The 16,977-nt window shown below is 45.6% G+C and overlaps 2 protein-coding genes across 2 annotated transcripts in view; both read right to left on the bottom strand.

Moving 5' to 3' along the window:
• Positions 1–5,221, bottom strand: part of T265_12068 (hypothetical protein) — a gene marked incomplete at both ends in the record, with an annotated part of 14,557 nt that extends 9,336 nt beyond the window's left edge. Inside the window, 5 exons of the mRNA XM_009179004.1 lie at positions 1,497–1,620; positions 3,729–3,814; positions 3,856–3,985; positions 4,026–4,222; positions 5,191–5,221. Coding sequence (XP_009177268.1) covers positions 1,497–1,620; positions 3,729–3,814; positions 3,856–3,985; positions 4,026–4,222; positions 5,191–5,221 — 568 coding nt within the window. The remainder of the gene's footprint in view (positions 1–1,496; positions 1,621–3,728; positions 3,815–3,855; positions 3,986–4,025; positions 4,223–5,190) is intronic.
• Positions 5,222–6,080: 859 nt separating this feature from the next.
• T265_12067 (hypothetical protein) lies at positions 6,081–6,563 on the bottom strand (the record flags this gene model as incomplete). The annotated part of the gene is made up of 1 exon (XM_009179003.1): positions 6,081–6,563. One exon carries the CDS (start codon positions 6,561–6,563, stop codon positions 6,081–6,083), a length of 483 nt encoding a protein of 160 aa, XP_009177267.1.
• Between the last annotated feature and the right edge of the window lie 10,414 nt (positions 6,564–16,977).

Below are 16,977 nucleotides of genomic sequence, written 5' to 3'. Positions count from 1 at the left end.
AAAATTTCTGTTGGTGACTAAGACTCTTACCAAGTGCTGACTCAAAGCATGGCTTCCGATTGGACTTAAAACTGATGATTTGTCTAGTCAACTAACTCATTTTTCACGAACTCTGCATGTGGGTCGTGTAAGATTGTCGATTATTTCAAGGCACAGTGAGTGAACAGTTTTTATGCGGCCATCAGAAATCATCATCACTATTACAGCACTGAAAGCAACATACTGGTCATCCATACTGGTACTCAACTGCCATACTAGCATGGGAGAAAAAGCCTTAGTAAAGAGTGATACGAAAAAAGAACGGTGAGGACTTGGTGGAAACATAGCCTTCGAATGGTAGTATTCAAATAGTAGTATAGTATATGGTATAGTGTAGCATAGTATAGTATGGTATAGTATAGTATAGTATAATATAGTAAATAAACACATCCGAGCACCATCTCAGACAAAAGGTGCCATCAGTGAGGTCTATCATACGTCCTTTTGACGAAACTTGCTCGACCCAAGCCCAGCGCAGAACGACAGAGGGACTTTAGCCAGGCAGTCCGATTAGGAAATGACAGCATGCGCATCACTGGGATTAGTTGCGTACCATGTTTTACAACCCTCTTCAAGAAGGATCACGTGAGCTCCAGATAAGGAGGCTCAATTATCCCATTGAGAGGCTTCCGTCACTCGGGTCAGATCAGTTGTTTTTTCCGCTGCAAACCGTGTGCCGAAGTACAGAGGAGGAAGTTTTGCTTTGGATTGAATCCAAGAATGTGTCGGTCCATTGTGCAGTACATGGTATCGGCGTACCACTTACAGTTGCAGTGAAACCCCCACAGGGGTTCTCCAAGAGCATAGGAGTAGATCCAAAAGGACTTGCTACGTGCCACGCAGCAGCCCATGAAGGGTCCATTTTCACCGACACGAAACCGTAAGCCATTTATTCATCAGTTTGTCCAGGAAGTTAATCCGTGTCAAACTCATGTGCCGTTTGATTTTTGCCCCTTTGGTACCGTTTACTCATTCTTTAATTTAAGTTGCTAAAATGGCGAAAGTACTTGAAATACTAATATCTCGCAATATGCCGATGAAGTGGGGTGAAAACATCTAGTGTTTCAACTTACCACATTATCCTCTCAAGTGTTTGTATATGTGTAAAGACGTATTATCAAATGAGGACTATGAAGTGTGATGCGGTAGACTATCCGGTATGATAAGTACACCAGGTTGTAGCACCCAGGGATGCGTCATGCGACCAGTTGGGCACAAGCTAATGACTATGTCTGGCCCTAGGTAAGCTGATGAGAAGATGCTAACAGATTAAGTCTGCAGTGAATCACTTTTCCACGGTTCCACTAGTCACAAAGAGAATAGTGCTCACTTGCGTTGCCTAGGTGATGATTAAACGCAACACAGTTACCGTCTCACTCAACCCTTCTGTTCACTTTATTGTAAAAAAAATGAAAGACAATAAACAGATGATAACAGTTCTGCTAGCGTTCCCTTACAGTGTCCACACCAAGGCGCGAAGAATTCCACCAACCAGGGCTCCTCACTCTTCAGAACAACATCTTCGAAGTTGTTGTCCGTCAGCTCCACCACATCGGTCCGGCCCGACCCACCACCACTCTGCTGAGAACAGGGGAGAATCGAGAATCAATAATTATACCGAACAAACCCCCCCATGTCCTAAGATTCGGATTCCGATTTAAATGTTACAATTAAAGCAGTTAACATAAAATCCAGGTAACAGACGTCGAATAAGATCTGCCAGCACAAAACCTATCGTGGCTAACTTCCAGGTGTACATCCCGAAATAAGAAACACTTTTGATGTTCTCGAATTTGTTTCCCAATGGTGACAAACCTTCCATTAAAAGATGGTCCGTAACACTGGCGTTGTAATTTTCTAGACGTGCATGTGCCGATTAGGCTGAGGAAATAATAACTAAACGCATAGTTGTACATATTTTCTGTCAACGTCAAAGTAAGGGATCCCAGCAACCTCGTCCAGTGGAAGACCGAAAAATATTTTGAGGTCACTCGGTCGCAATGACGCTATCTCGTACAAACCGCATAAAGCTCCGGAGCAATGACAGAGGTTAATCCAAACGGCTACGAGAAAAAAACACTCTGGATTCTTATGGCGCACCAAGCAATCAGCCGATGAATCTTTTCAGGATGGTAGACGTGAACTATTAAAGGCGTGTTGGGCGAATTTCAGCGAAACTGCGGTGGGCGCCTCAAAATGAGCTGTTCCTGACCTATAGAAGCCACTATAAGTTTATAAGTAGGCTACCTTTCGGAAGAGATCAACAATTCATTTATAGTCGTGTTAAATAGTCTAAAGGCTATCATTCAATATCTTCCAAGAGCAAGCGCTTGCAAACGAGAGAAGCTAACTCATACTTGCTGGGGTGTGACATTGCAAAAAAACGGTTCCATTGGCATATACAGTGAAGTTCGAACCAACGCTGCTTCCAGAACGTGAAATGGGGGGAGGGGAAATAGCTGCGCATTGCAGGCGGGAGATGATAAATTAGTGCATAAATCCAGCACTGTCCGTGGGATGTCAATCTGAGTAGAAACTGACCACAAGAACGCCACTGACATTGATTAGTAGCCATATCTTGTAGCGTCTCGAACCAGTAGCAATAGGGATCACGTGGTCCCTAACCTGGAAGGCGAGTCGCACCGAAAGCACACAGACCTTTCGCAATCCCTTTCATATCCATCTCCCGCGGCAAAGATTGGCTAGCGGTTGCTCCACCTACACTCACTTCGGCACGGAAAACAACACTCTCTGGCAAACGATGACTCCGTATGCACAATACATGACCTAACTAATGCAATTTCCGGTGCTGGACACATTCTTCGACCGAAGTCCGCGTTGCACAACCGAACACCTGCACAGAGCTCTCCAAAAGTTTCTGCACCAGCACGTATGTCCAACACGGATATCCGTAAATCCTACACAGTTTACACAGGAAGTGAATAATGAGGTGGATTAGAGAAGTTCTTCAAAATCCTGTTCTTCGAAGTTCAATACACCAATGACATTATTGTCATATATTGACAAAGTGTATGAAACACCTGCTTTCAAGAATCATTCTGTCCTTCAATGTGCACTTCCAATGCTCTGAACATAGCCAGTCCCTAACACACCGATTATCATTAGAGGAGGTCAGTGGAGCTTGTGCGAAACTTGACGCACCTCGGAAGTTGTGTTAGCTCTCATGGAGTCCATGAGTAGAACGGACGAATCTCGAAAACCAGAACTGCGATTCCCCATTCGCGAAACTTGTAACATGGAGTTTTTATGCACCAGACTATACTACGGTCTGTTTTTGTACGACTGTCGATCTGATGCGTCTTTAAGGCTCCATTAATATCTCTCTGTTGGTGTCAGCCGGCCTCTAGGATTTGACCCATGTAACGAGCGTGTGTCCGACTGAATTCACCTAAAGATATGACTGCAGAATGTTCAGTTCGTGCAGTGTCTAATCAAGTAATGGGGTGTAAATCCTTCGACTGTTTGCCGCAGCTAAGCACCACGCCCCTTCTCCTCATCTCAATTTTCATTGCCGGGTAGGCCACTACAGGAATAAAACATCGGTGATCTAGGGTGCTGTTGCTCTCAGGAGCTATGAGGAATCTTGTTAGGCATTGTCTGCCTCCCATATGCAGAACCCATCGGTACTCAAAAAAATAACCAATAAAGGAAAATGACACCATACTTACCGAAGACTCCTGACCCATTCTGGATTCCACGAGCTTTTTGACCTGATCCAAAGCCTCCTTAACAATGTGTGAAGCCTGTCGACCACCTGTAAGGCACTCTCGGGTGAACTATCAACTGTGAACTTACCTGTGTAGGGCGTGGAGGTTTTATGCTTATCTTTCACAAACATCAGGATAGTCGGGAAACCCTTCACATTGTAAGTGTTTGCCAATGAGGAATGCTCGTCTGCGTTCACGGCGGCCAACTTGACAACACCCTTTGGAAATAATAGAGCGAACACTAGGGAGCGAACCAACCTTGAGTGCTGTGGCTGCCTGTTTCCATTCAGGGGCTAAGTTCTTACAATGTCCACACCAGGGGGCATAAAACTCTACGAACCAAACGGAATCATCCGAAGTGACCCGATTGAAGGTGCTAGGGGTAAGTTCGATCACATCATCGTTGGAACTGTACAAGCCCAGTACGGGGCATAGGAAACAGAGGAGACTATATACTACAACAGATAGGAAAAACAAAACCGTAAGTAGTGGCAACGAGAAATAATTTATGCTAGACTACGTAGGAACTTAAGCATCCGGCCCCATATAGTGAACAATCCCAGTATGTTAGTAAAAGAATAAAATAACTGATATTCGGATGGGGTTTTTCTCCGGTGTCCTTATGGGGTCCATCAGTAAAATAGCCCAGCTGGCCGCAAACGTTTTTGAAGGATGGCTGGATCCCTCTTAACAAGCTTTCTTCGTGGAACAGAATAAACTGTCCGGTTACATTGAGTCAGGAGTGGTTCCGAGTACCAAAGGCCACTACTCGATGAAGGAGCACCATACACTCCACCCAGAACCGAAGTCAAATAATGTCAGAATATACTGCCATTGTTGTGACAAACTTACCTTTTATCACCTTTTGTTAGTTCGGACGCAAAATATTGAAACAATGAAGTACCCCGTGTAGAAACATTCATGTATTCCACCAAAGCTCTAGAGGCATCAATATTCAGACCATTATCTCCGCGATACGAAGAGGATGAACTTTATTGAGATGTATCGGCTTGCAGGCCTCCAAGACCTATTGAGCTATACTGGTGGTCCCGGCAACGCTAGCAGAGTCTATCATACCTGGGAAGTATCCCAACTCGCGTACATCCATGAATAAACCTATGCAACATCGGCCGTCGCGTGGTGCAATCAGCTGAGTCGCCCTACTTGTTGTATACAGTAGGGCTGGTACGGTGACAAACTTTTATCACCTTTTGTTAGTTCGGACGCAAAATATTGAAACAATGAAGTACCCCGTGTAGAAACATTCATGTATTCCACCAAAGCTCTAGAGGCATCAATATTCAGACCATTATCTCCGCGATACGAAGAGGATGAACTTTATTGAGATGTATCGGCTTGCAGGCCTCCAAGACCTATTGAGCTATACTGGTGGTCCCGGCAACGCTAGCAGAGTCTATCATACCTGGGAAGTATCCCAACTCGCGTACATCCATGAATAAACCTATGCAACATCGGCCGTCGCGTGGTGCAATCAGCTGAGTCACCCTACTTGTTGTATACAGTGGGGCTGGTACGCAGAAACGGGCTACTACTGATACCTCTCTTCATTTTCTTTGACGTACTTTTTCTTCTTCCTCCTACGCCCCACTGATAACTGTCTCCTTGAAGGCCCGTCCGTCCTTCATCGGTTGTTCAGGAAACACCTGCGCCTAAGCTGGCGCTGGCAGCCTCATGCAACTTTAAATCAGTATTCCAGCCTCGACGCCAGATTGATCTGCCTGGTTTCAGCGTTCGCCCTCATAGACAAGCAGGACTACAAGCTACTTTTACCCTCACACGGGACTATACTGACACTCGTGTGTGCAGTGTATCAGAAACAAGAATTCAAGATGCAAGCACAGTGATGGTGAGTGAGGTTTCCAAACGATGTCCAACCAATCCCACCGGTGGCGTGTTCTTTTGATATGAGGCTGAGATGCATCCATCCCATCGTCGTTCCAAGATGTATGTGGCACATCCTTGCTTGTTTTCTGTACGGGCGTAAGGCTGTTTGTGACGATTTCGCACCCTTCTGGTGCTTAGCCCTCTCTTTATCAAGCGTCCTTTCTCAAGGCCATGCGGTGGTTAAGCATCAGTATTTATTAAAACTGTATACCCACCAATGATAACGCTGATGACGATATCTCAGGCGGCGTACAACAATAAACTTCGGAACTGAGGACAATTTCAGGCTACATCATTCGTTTGATAATCGTTAATGTTCTTAGGCCATATTGGAGGTGGCGTTGCACCATCAGCCGGGTTGGCGAAAGTACGCCAATGGTACTTTGCGCACCTTGAAGAATTCCTCTTCTACTCTATCGCACCCCATTGTGAGTAACCTATTTCCATGTTGGACTTGGACTGACAGCTTTGATAATTTGTGGCAACCGTAGAGGAGGCTTCTGCAAGTCCGACTTCGAAAACAATTTTTTTGAAACCTTGGAAGCCGGTGTATTGTATTGTACCCACTCTGAAGAGAGCAAGAGAACAAGCTGGTCTTCCTTTGGTGACAAAACGTTCGCCAGTTAGGGGTACCCCACTGTAACTGCAACTGTACGCACCCATCTCCTCAAAGGAATTCTCCGTCACGGAACCTTTTGCGAAGAAGTGCAAAGCATGATCGGTGAGGCATCGATCCATAGTATACTGTTGATCGCAGGTAACTCGAGCGCTAATGCAAGCCGATGAGAGGAATCCACCCTTCATGGCCTGCGCCACGACAGACTTGGCAATTTCGCTGCGTTGAACCAACTCGCCATTGTCAAATTGCTTTCTCAGCACTTTGTACGCCATTTCAATCGGCTGTAGCTACCTTTCGGTGCCTAGCTGCCATGCCAATCAAAGGAAGCATGAGGGCTGGGATACTGCCAGGTTGCCCAAGCCTAGACAGGGAATGTCGAGATGTTCGAACCACGGACATTGGAAGGCATTTACCAACATGATAGACGAATAATAGCCACACTGTCTCAAAACGACCTTATCCTGGCAGAACCTCGATGAGCATCAGTAGTAGAGGGTTACCGTTGAAATCGAATGATGGCTACTATGGCGGAGAAGCTGAAACGGGAAACGCAGAAGGATTGCATCGTACCCTCGTGCGAGCGGGAGTCCAACTACATTCTGTTGCCAGGCAAGAGTAAGGAATCGCGAAACACACCAATGTCCTACCATTGGGGTGTAAAGAGACTTAAACCAACCTTTCTAACAGTTCAACAATGCAACTGACAGAAAACTGGTCGCGCCAATCTGGACACCTCCTTAAAATGCACAAGCTGCGTGCACCGATGAAGAATGCAATCTTCGACTCGATGAGAGTTGCATTCAGCCTTTATACCCAACTAAGAGGTCTAGATCGCACAACACGTCACGAACGTGAGCGTCACGACAGCAGACCGAAGAACTTACACCACCCACAGGACAATGAGGAAGCTACACCCATAAGCGGTAACGAAAGCCAAATACGGTCTCGCCTCCTTCATTCCACAACTCAAGTCAGCGTGTACACATCGGTCAAATGTGTCTCACAGTCGCACTTACCGTTTCGCCTTCATAATTTCCTGCAAGTTTTCTGAGCATTTGTAGACGGAATATCGCGACATCCCACTATATGCAGAGAGTGTAGGTATTTTGGCCCATGTGTAAAAGATATCTACCATTAAGGGCGATTCCTTATTGTAACTCATTCCTTGATGAGCTCTGGAAAGCTTTTTCCCCTGATGGTGATAACACCGAAATCAGTTCTCACGAAGAGGTTGTGGAAATTATGTACGCAAGAAGACGCTACTGAAGTGAGGTGATGATAGCCTGCACGTTGTTCAGCTGTTACATCTGAGAAAAAGCCATGGTAGAAAGTTTCAATAATCCCAGTTCACTCCAATGATACATGCACCTTAAGACACTGATAAGTTTTCAGTTGAAGTGCTGTTTTGGCTCCAGCCTATTGCTCAACTCCATCTTTTTCGTGTTTCGGTAACTTCAGAGCATTCACTATGCTCCATGAAGCTATAATTGGAGGTCATAATGCCGCTTGTGTCTAATACCTAACTGTAGACCAGTAAACATGTGATGATGGGCTATGGTGCCACTTCCACCGCTTCTGCACAGCGGCCGCTTGTGTCTAATACCTAACTGCAGACCAGTAAACATGATGGGCCATGGTGCCACTTCCACCGCTTCTGCACAGCGTTGTTACTGAGGCCAGCTCCCACGCTACATATTCCACGAGTCCGGCACAGTATAGCAGGCACCGAAGTGCCGTATACGCCCCTTGAGATCCGAGAATCTTTTCGATTACACAAATGGTGAAAATCGGCTAAAATGATTCTGGCCTTTGAGATTCGTTTGTTGACTCTGTTCGTCACACCGCCATCAGAGTCAATGAAAATTCAGAGATACGCATAGCGCTTCAGCGTCAAAACTTTGATTCGTTAAAGATATCATCATCAACGTCATCGACAGCATAACATCAGTGTTCAACACTTCTCTGCCGTACAACCATGATCTATCTGAAAGCCTTATTGAGGAAAGGAATAAAGGTGGGCGGGGAAAGGCCTTAGTGCTAGCTTACTACAATCATTCCAAGGTACCTACACTCATTCAGGCTATCTCGATAGGAACTGGCAACAAGATCACCACTGACGTCGGTTGGCAGCCATATCGTGCAGCGTCTCCAACGCAGTGAGGATCACGCACACATCATCAAGCGCCCCGACAATTTGGGAAGAAACGGACAGCACGAACACCACCGACGATGATCAGCCACCATTCCTTGTAGTGTCTCTAGCCAAGAGCGTGAGCGGTCACCGGGACCCTATTCTGGAAGGCGCACTGCACCAAAAAGTATAAAATTCTTCTTAAGTTTTCAGGAGCTTCTACTGAGTCATATGTTTTCCGCCTCCAGGTTTGCGCCAATATGAAGAAGGCACGGAGAACAAAATTCGTCTCGGTAGACGGTGTCACGGTATGCGTAGAACACGGACGAGCCAGCGTAGTACATTGCGTGGTATGTTCTCCGTGACTGAATGCTTGCTCAGTGGTTAGAGGGCGAATTTACTGATAGGAAGGTCCTTGGCTCGAAGACGACCTCTGCACCTCAACTTCCCCTGTCTAGGCAGTACCCCAGCCCTTGTATTGCCCTTCGGGCGATATGGCAGCTAAGCACCGGAAAGGTATTAAAGCTGAACGATATTTTTCATTAATACAACTAAACGCCCTTTTTCTAATCCCCTCGTTACGAATTAATTGACATCGTTCAACACTAGCAACCCCTCTGAGACATCGGTGATCAAAATCCCAAGCACGCCTTATGTCACCTGTTCACAGAGGCCACATCTCGCAATCACTCAACCCTTACTGTAGCCTGGTACATGAGACCCTTGAGACCAAGCGATATGCCTTTTCGAGGCCACGACTGACGCAAATTAGGACGCACGACTCGGGCCTTTGGGATTTTTGAATTGATTTCAACAAACGCACTTCCGTCAGGGTGTCATGATTTTTGTGCGCCTATTCTTATACTTACCATACATACTCGTACTGAACCTTTGTATGTACATTTCAGCTCATGTACGCTTGTTCTTAGACAAGTAAAGCGCTGTTTATCCTCGAAAACCTGGACTCTGTTCTAACTCGTTCTCGGACACATTCTAAACGTTTCACAGGGTAATGTAGGGTTCTCCACAACCTCCAGTGAGTCTCCTTGAATCATAATGCGCATGCTCGGAAACTGCACGTTCTGAATCATGATCTTGTACTTTGAAGGTGCAAGGCGTATGCCGAAAGATGGCATGATAATGGTCAGTCAGTTCAAAGGGGCTTGTGCTCCGCCTTCATCTTCAAGGATGGGAACGATACCGTATGCGTAGTTCTGATGGACAAGGTTCTCACGAGCAACGATTTGGATGCCAAGATTTTGAAGACCTTCCAGCGTTCACCTCAATACTTAGTCGATGACGAAGTTGGACAAGCATAGAAAGAATGTGGACATTCTTGTCGCACATTACTTTTCGTTAGGAACACCCCACTCCCACACGCCCAGAAGTATGAGAGCATAGAGACCGACTGATGTTCAGACATCTGCAGCACACCCCATGGAGCAAGTGTACTTAACAGCAATGACCGACCGACAGAATCAAACACACCCCTGGAATCAAGAAACACGTGTGTATGTGTGGAATCGCTCTAACACCTGACGGAGTGTGAAAGTGTGGTAAACGCAGTCTCTACCCGGTCGAAATCCCGCTTAATGTTCAGGGTAAGGGTTTCGCGATCAACCGTAAAACGACGAAGAATCAGTGACGTCAGAAATTTTGTTACAAAAGGAGTAAAACTAATACCTCTGTGGTTAATACATTCACTACGAGCGCCTTTCTGAAAATATACACTGCCCTCAACTCATCCCAGCTATCCCAGATGGTCTCTCCCCAAATGTACCCAAATGGACTAAACAGGCACTGGCTGAGAAGCCCACCGTCACCCTTGAACAGAGCAGGTGGAAGATTGTCAGGATCACAAACATGACGACGCTGAGTAGAGGTATACAATCGGACACTTTCGAGGCTGAAAGGGTTCCATATTCACAGTCCACCTTTCTGTTGAAGGCCAGGATTCCAGGATGGAGGTAGCAGATAGCCAACTGAATTGTTGCACGAAGTATTGTGCCCACCGGTCAGGGAGTCAATTTGTTCTCTGATAATTTCGCCGATGAGCCTTTGGGGGTCCGGTCAAAAGAATCAAATGGGACAGCTTGTGTACGTTTCCAGTGTTTTTCGCCTCTTCCACCTCTTCAACCTTTCGGATCCACCAAAGTTCTCGGCCTCAATGAACACCCAGTTTTAACTGGTATCGAGTGAAATTGTGGTTGCAGCCAAGGGGAATCTGTCGTCAGGCCTCGAGTAAAGACACGGTCCTATCACAGATCCGATGTTTACATGAGGTTGGCTGGGTTGCACCACATGAGGTTCCGGCTTTGAGTAGCGCTTTCGATATCTGTTCCAAATAGTTGTTAACGATTGACACGGACCACCCATCAGGTGTCTGAGGAGCTGGCTCTAATAGGTCGGTTTTATTCCTGTGTCCGCTAGCTTCCAAGTGGGTAAGCGAGGTGTGCACGTTTTGTGTGGACCTGAAAGGCGAAATGAGAAGTAGCAGCTAACAAGCTCATCATCGGACTCCACGCTGGCATTCCAGGAGGCACGGCGGTGATTGGCTCTTGTCACCGGTTACTAAGACGGTGTAGTCTATTTGGATTTTGGGCGGGTTCGTTGGTGAGCACCAAGTTATCAAGCGATTTCCGCTCACATTGCATCATCCTACGAATGCGCATGATGACGGGATCCGGGTAAACCAAGCGGGTTCGCGGTCAGGAAGTGGCTGTGTCCTAAGCTTCTCTCAAGTGTTACAGGAACAGCATGCGCCCTGTTCCCTGGCTCCCAGAGTGTTCGAGTTCATCGACCAGTCAGTCCTTTTCAGCATGCTTTCGCAACAAGATTTTTTTTCTTTACAGAAACTCGTGCATACCATGCCGTCTCTGGCTACATAGTTGCGGGGACGGCCGAGTGTACGGAAAACCCTCCACAATCTGTTCAGTTGTGGCATACTTTCGGAGTTTAACTGCCACGCCATCAGAAGGAAGCACGAAGCTTAGGATACTGCCAGGTTGCCCAAGCCTAGACAAATTTTCCACCAAATAGTAATGTCCGACAAAGGGTCACTTTCTTCGCTTTGGTCTAATTTCGTGGCTGGAAAAATAATGAAGTAAAATCTAGAAGTTCTCCAAAACCCTGGTGTTTAGACCTATCCAAGATGGAACCTTGATAGCACACAAAACGGTCCTCATTTTTCAAAAATTTAAAAGTGCGAGCATTACCGGAGCGGAGTGATCCTTCGGAATATACTTCGAGCCCACAAAGTGCAAAGAATGCAGCAGAAGGTACAGTCTTTGGACATTCCCCTGAGGAATCAAGTAGTGACATCATACGTGGAACACCATACGTATTTCGGAATTTGATTTAGTTCCGTCGACAATCTCACAGATGAGGTAGACGCCCGAATCGCGAAGGCCACGGTTGCACTTGCCAAGTTGCACTATGTATGGCGTCAACAAACAATACCACAGGGTTTCAAAGGACGTGTACATCAGACAGCAGTACAGCCTGCGTTGTAATACGGAAGCGGAACCTAGTCAATTCGGGCGAAGGGTGAGATATCTTCAGGTATTTAACATCCGATATTTCATAACCGCGGCTGGAATCAACTGATATCAGCAAATTCACAACCTTATTGGGAAACGGATCGCTGGTGAAGCAGATGATACTCCAAATATTTCATTGAGCACTGCAAGCTTGGTCGGCTGAGGCACACATTACGCACGTGGAGATTCGAAATGCCTGGAATATTTCCCCGTATTTACTTCGGAGTGTGCATTGGAACGCAAGGTCTTACTTGAGACTGTCATTTTCTACCCGGATGGCCCGACTGAGTGCTGCAGATAGGGGTACATATGGTATTTGTTATAGACTGGCCGTAGCTACTCTTACTACCCCCTTTTTCGATTGAAGCTTTATCCAACTGGATTAGCATGGAGGTAAGCAGTGGGCAATCAGTGTTTCCATCTGGCGTTGTTGTCAAAGTTAATGATAGTTACTATGACCATGATCATGAGCTCCTATGGGAGCTCGTAGTATACTACGCGACCATGTGCATTATTAGCAGCTGACTGAGCAGTTCGAAAACGTACGTAAACAACACCACACCACCCCAGTAGTCCTTTACAGGGGACGTTGAAGCGAGATTCCGTGATGCCACTGGGTTAATGTGAACCAGCCGACACAAAATTAATCAACACTTTCGTTAACACTTGTGGCGTGATCAGTGGAACCACCTAGACCCATGTCCACTAGAAATTCGGAAACATTTCGTGGCCCGCCGAAGTGTTACCCATCTGGGCAATAAATAAGCGAACGATATTTTAACAGAGGGACTTACGGAGAAAAACCATTCCAGGGTAATCGACCACCGCGCGCTTCTGCATCACCTCGACCTGTGAGAATCCGATTGGTCGCACTATAGAGAACAAATCATTTAAACACAGCCTCAGCTCAGTCGCGGAGCGCCACCATAGCGGGCGCATGAATAGATTAGACGCCTTAGGTATTTACGCAGTGGAATCCACGGATTCGCGGATTGTAACACAGGATCGAGGCTTTTGTCTCGAGCGACATCGCCTTTCAATATTCCTAATGGTCTAGTGGGGAGTACCGTAGTGTCCGCAATCCGTTGTCACATTTATTTACCTTTTTTCTTAACTTAAACTACATTTTTTAGCTGTTGCACACATTTCATCATGACGTTTGTTTTATCGTACCAATAATTACATAAAGTTGAAAAAATGATGCAATACACATTTTTTTGGCTGTGAATAACTGTCCTATTGTGGAATATACTACCCACACGTGAATCAACTGTGAAAAAATTCTACAAGTGGATATTTCCTTCACAGCCGGTTGCTGCATTGGAATCGGTGTAGTGGACTATTGGATCTATGGTGATCCTTCTGACCATTGTACTTTGGTACTTTCTTTGTAACCTATCATTACTCAAATTGTACCACTTTCTATCTCTCACTGAAATCTCAGCTTATTCCTCTTCTCTTCAAATCGAATAACTTTTGTTTAAAATGAACGAAAAAGAAATATGGAGACAATACAAATTCTGTACCTCGTGAAAGGTGTGTTCCCTTCTTGCTGTGCCGAATTACGCTGACAGTGAATTAACGAGCGGTGATCTACCTTTCAGACCACGACGGGATAGAAAGGTCTAGGAATATATCAAGGAATATCCCAGGAAGGAGGTTGCTTTGGATTTATTGTGGTGGTAATAACTAACTGTACCGACGAACTGTGAGTTGTATCATCTCGTCTATTTTTTCTCACTTGATTTCACTACTTTGAACTGGTAGTTACTCACGTTATCCACTACAGATCTACGAATTTATGAGGCCTTAGCGATTGCTTATTCTTTTCTTATTATGATTTTGTTATTCTGTACATGTTACTTTGGCTCGTTTGTTTGGTCGAACACGATACTGAGGTCCTAAGTCTGCCCCAAGCTGGATATATCAGGTTGCTGGAAGTAAGGTGATAGCTCGCCTTAGAATGCGTCCCATCACCTTGCACGGTACATGAGTGAAGCTTACAGGCTTGTAGCTGCCGGGCGATAGTCGGTCACCAAGTTTCTAAATTGGCGTGACAATCATTTCCCTCCAAACATAGGGAAGGCGGCCTTCGTCAAGCGACTAAAGAAGCACCGTGTATAAATGATTTTCCAGTGTAGACGACGTTTTCTACGGGGTCCTTGGATGGAACTCGCCGTCCCCAACGGGCGCCCCAAAGCTGCGACATGTCTCTGATAGACTGAAACAGACAAGCAATTGAGGTCAGAATACCAGTCCAAAATTTTGAGCCGCATCTAGGAATCCCGGAGTCTCAGTGATGCTGGGAAGGTATTTCACCAGAATGTTTTCCACCATGGGTACGATTGTTTCGGTGAACAAAGAGATTTGGTGAGTTGTCGAAATATGAATGTAGCTCAAGGTGGGTTTTGGTTTGAACATATACGCAACAAGATGTAACATTTTGGAGTAGAATTTTTTACCCCACCCGCAAATGTTTTGCGGCCAAGAAGCTTCTTGTCCAAGAGCAATCCCGCGGGGAGTAGTTGGGAGCAAGTATGAAATTAATGGTTCGTTCAACGAACTTGGCAATCAATGGGGGAGAGCGTTTTCCACAAGACAACCAAGGATTCGCGGATTTATACACAAGGTCGAGGCTTTCACACACGTTTCTCGGCTCATGTTTGCGCTTGTCTTTCAGCGGCTGCCGCCGTGGGGTTTTGTATCTTTCTTTCGCTTCCATAATAGCAATTGCCAATAGCACAGACGTTTTTTGTTTGAATACGAAAAACTGCAAGAACGCGGAATTGTACATTGTCAAGCAATTCAAAAGTGGTCACGTGCTTCCAACTGCGGTCTTTCGCGAGTCTCATGTGGTGACTCTGGCATCACAACATTTCAGACTATCTTCGAAATATATATGTTGGAACTCTTCAGAAGAAGACCGCTGGACAACAATGATTGGATTATTTTTAATTCCATGACCCAGACCAACGACACGTATTTTCAAGAGGACAGATCTTAGTCAATCTGTTACATCTGGGCTCTATTATTGTATACACAATCTAGCGTTATTATATTTATTTCTTTGTCGCACACTCTTGGTAGATTAGCTTTCGTCGTTAGCCAGACCACTGTACCGTTCACTTGAAAGGCGAAAACGATAAAAGTGTTTAGCACTGCTCTTCAAGTTATCAGCATGGGACAGTAAGCTTGCCAGAAAGAAGACTCGCTTAAAAGGCGTCCAAAAGTAGTTTGAACCGGGTGTGAACTGAAGCGAGGAAAAATCTTACCTCAGAAATGTGCCCCACGAAATCGAAAATCTCACCACGTTTCAGCCGTGTGCTAGTTAAGTTAACGGTCGAAAACTTATTGACCAAAACTTGTTCAAACAGGGCACAAGTGAGTATTAGGCTTCTCCGGCGGTGATTTTACCCCTGAGACAGTAGGCCAAACACCTCGAGACGCGTTTCATAATCAATGAAATTAAGATCGGCATTCATTTTCGTAACAGGTCGTTGGAAACACTCAACAAGGGTCGCATCTTTCTTGCGTGATTAGTAGACCATTTGTTCGGCATATTCACAATAAACCCCACAGAGAATCCGGTAGTCTAGGTGAGTAATACGGGGGGTTTGCCTAATCATCTATACAATGCCCAATGTTCTTCGAGCTGCCCATTCACGGTGCAGTGAGGACATGTTAGATGAAAGCCAGATACTTAAATCCTTTTTAGTATCTGTCCTGGTAGTGTCTTCTTCTGCATTCTCACCTTGCATGGCAGAGGTGTCCGCTGAGTCTATTTTGACGCATTTTTGGTTACTCGAAGTAAGGTGCTAGCTAAGCGACCGCTACTCTGCAGCGTCTACATCCACTTAGAAGGCACTTGAGAGAATGTATTTCAACTCCATGGTTCCAAGTCGTCCGCAGAAAATAGACGCGGGTTTGAAAGAACATCTGCGGGATCCTTGACGTAGATCATAAAAGGAAGTGGTCACAAAATGGTGTAACTGGAATGGGGACCGGAGCCAGTCAAGCCAACTTTCACTAGGAATGTTGGCCGATATAAACGCCTAAATCCAGCGTAGAATTTTTCCTTGAATCAAGTAAGGCTCGAGAGTGTGGAGGAGGGGAACGTGTGGGACACTATCGAATATTTTTGAGAAGTTGAAAAATATGACATGTGTTATGAGTGTTTTGCTCTTAGCTTTCGCTAATCTGTCCACAAACGCAAGCATGTTTGTCACGCAAACACGGTTTCGGAGAATCCGCGTTGCAATGTGGGTATCAAGTTGTTTGTAATGAGGTGATTTCAAATAACATACTTCAGAACGTATTCCATCACAATGCATGACACGCGAGTGAGTCATACAGGCGTGCAGCTGCCGGGTGATAATCAGCCAACGGATTGAAGATTGAAGTGAGGATCGCTTCCTTCCAAACAGAGGGGAGGTAGCCTTCATCAGGGATTGGCGAAGCGCTAGATAGAAATACTTAGCTACCCTAACAGACGTTTTCTTCAGGATCCTGGGATGGACTTTACCTGGCTCCAGCGCGCAGGACGTGAGGTACTCATCCTTGCCTTTTAAGGGGAACGCGGTTGGTTAGCTCTGCGCTGATGTCTTACTTACCTAAACAGCACATTGTGTCGCTGGATGAGGTCTAGCATGACGACTTGTTTCGGTGTGTTTTATTGACGGATTGCTGATTTTCAACTGCCTCTCATCTTACGAATCGGTAGCTCGTTTTCTTCGACTTTTGTAGACAAGTTTTTGAAAAAAATTGTCCGACCTCTTTTGCAGAATTCGCTGAATCCTTTTAGGTTGTTCGTTGTCCATGCGACTGCGTGTTGGTTTTTGGGGCGAACGTTGCTTTGGTCTCGTGAACTTACCAAACAACAGTCCTGCAAAACGCTTAAACTGAAGTTAGCCCCAGTTTAAAGTGATAATGAAATATGTGCTATCCTGAGAGTTTGCATGGAAGATTTTACGGATTCACGTTGGGGGGCCAGGATTTCTGAATCCGTGGGAGATCAAA

This window comes from Opisthorchis viverrini (genome assembly GCF_000715545.1).
Source record: "Opisthorchis viverrini unplaced genomic scaffold opera_v5_789, whole genome shotgun sequence".
NCBI lineage: Eukaryota > Metazoa > Platyhelminthes > Trematoda > Opisthorchiida > Opisthorchiidae > Opisthorchis > Opisthorchis viverrini.
This window is presented reverse-complemented; position numbering and strand designations above follow the sequence as displayed.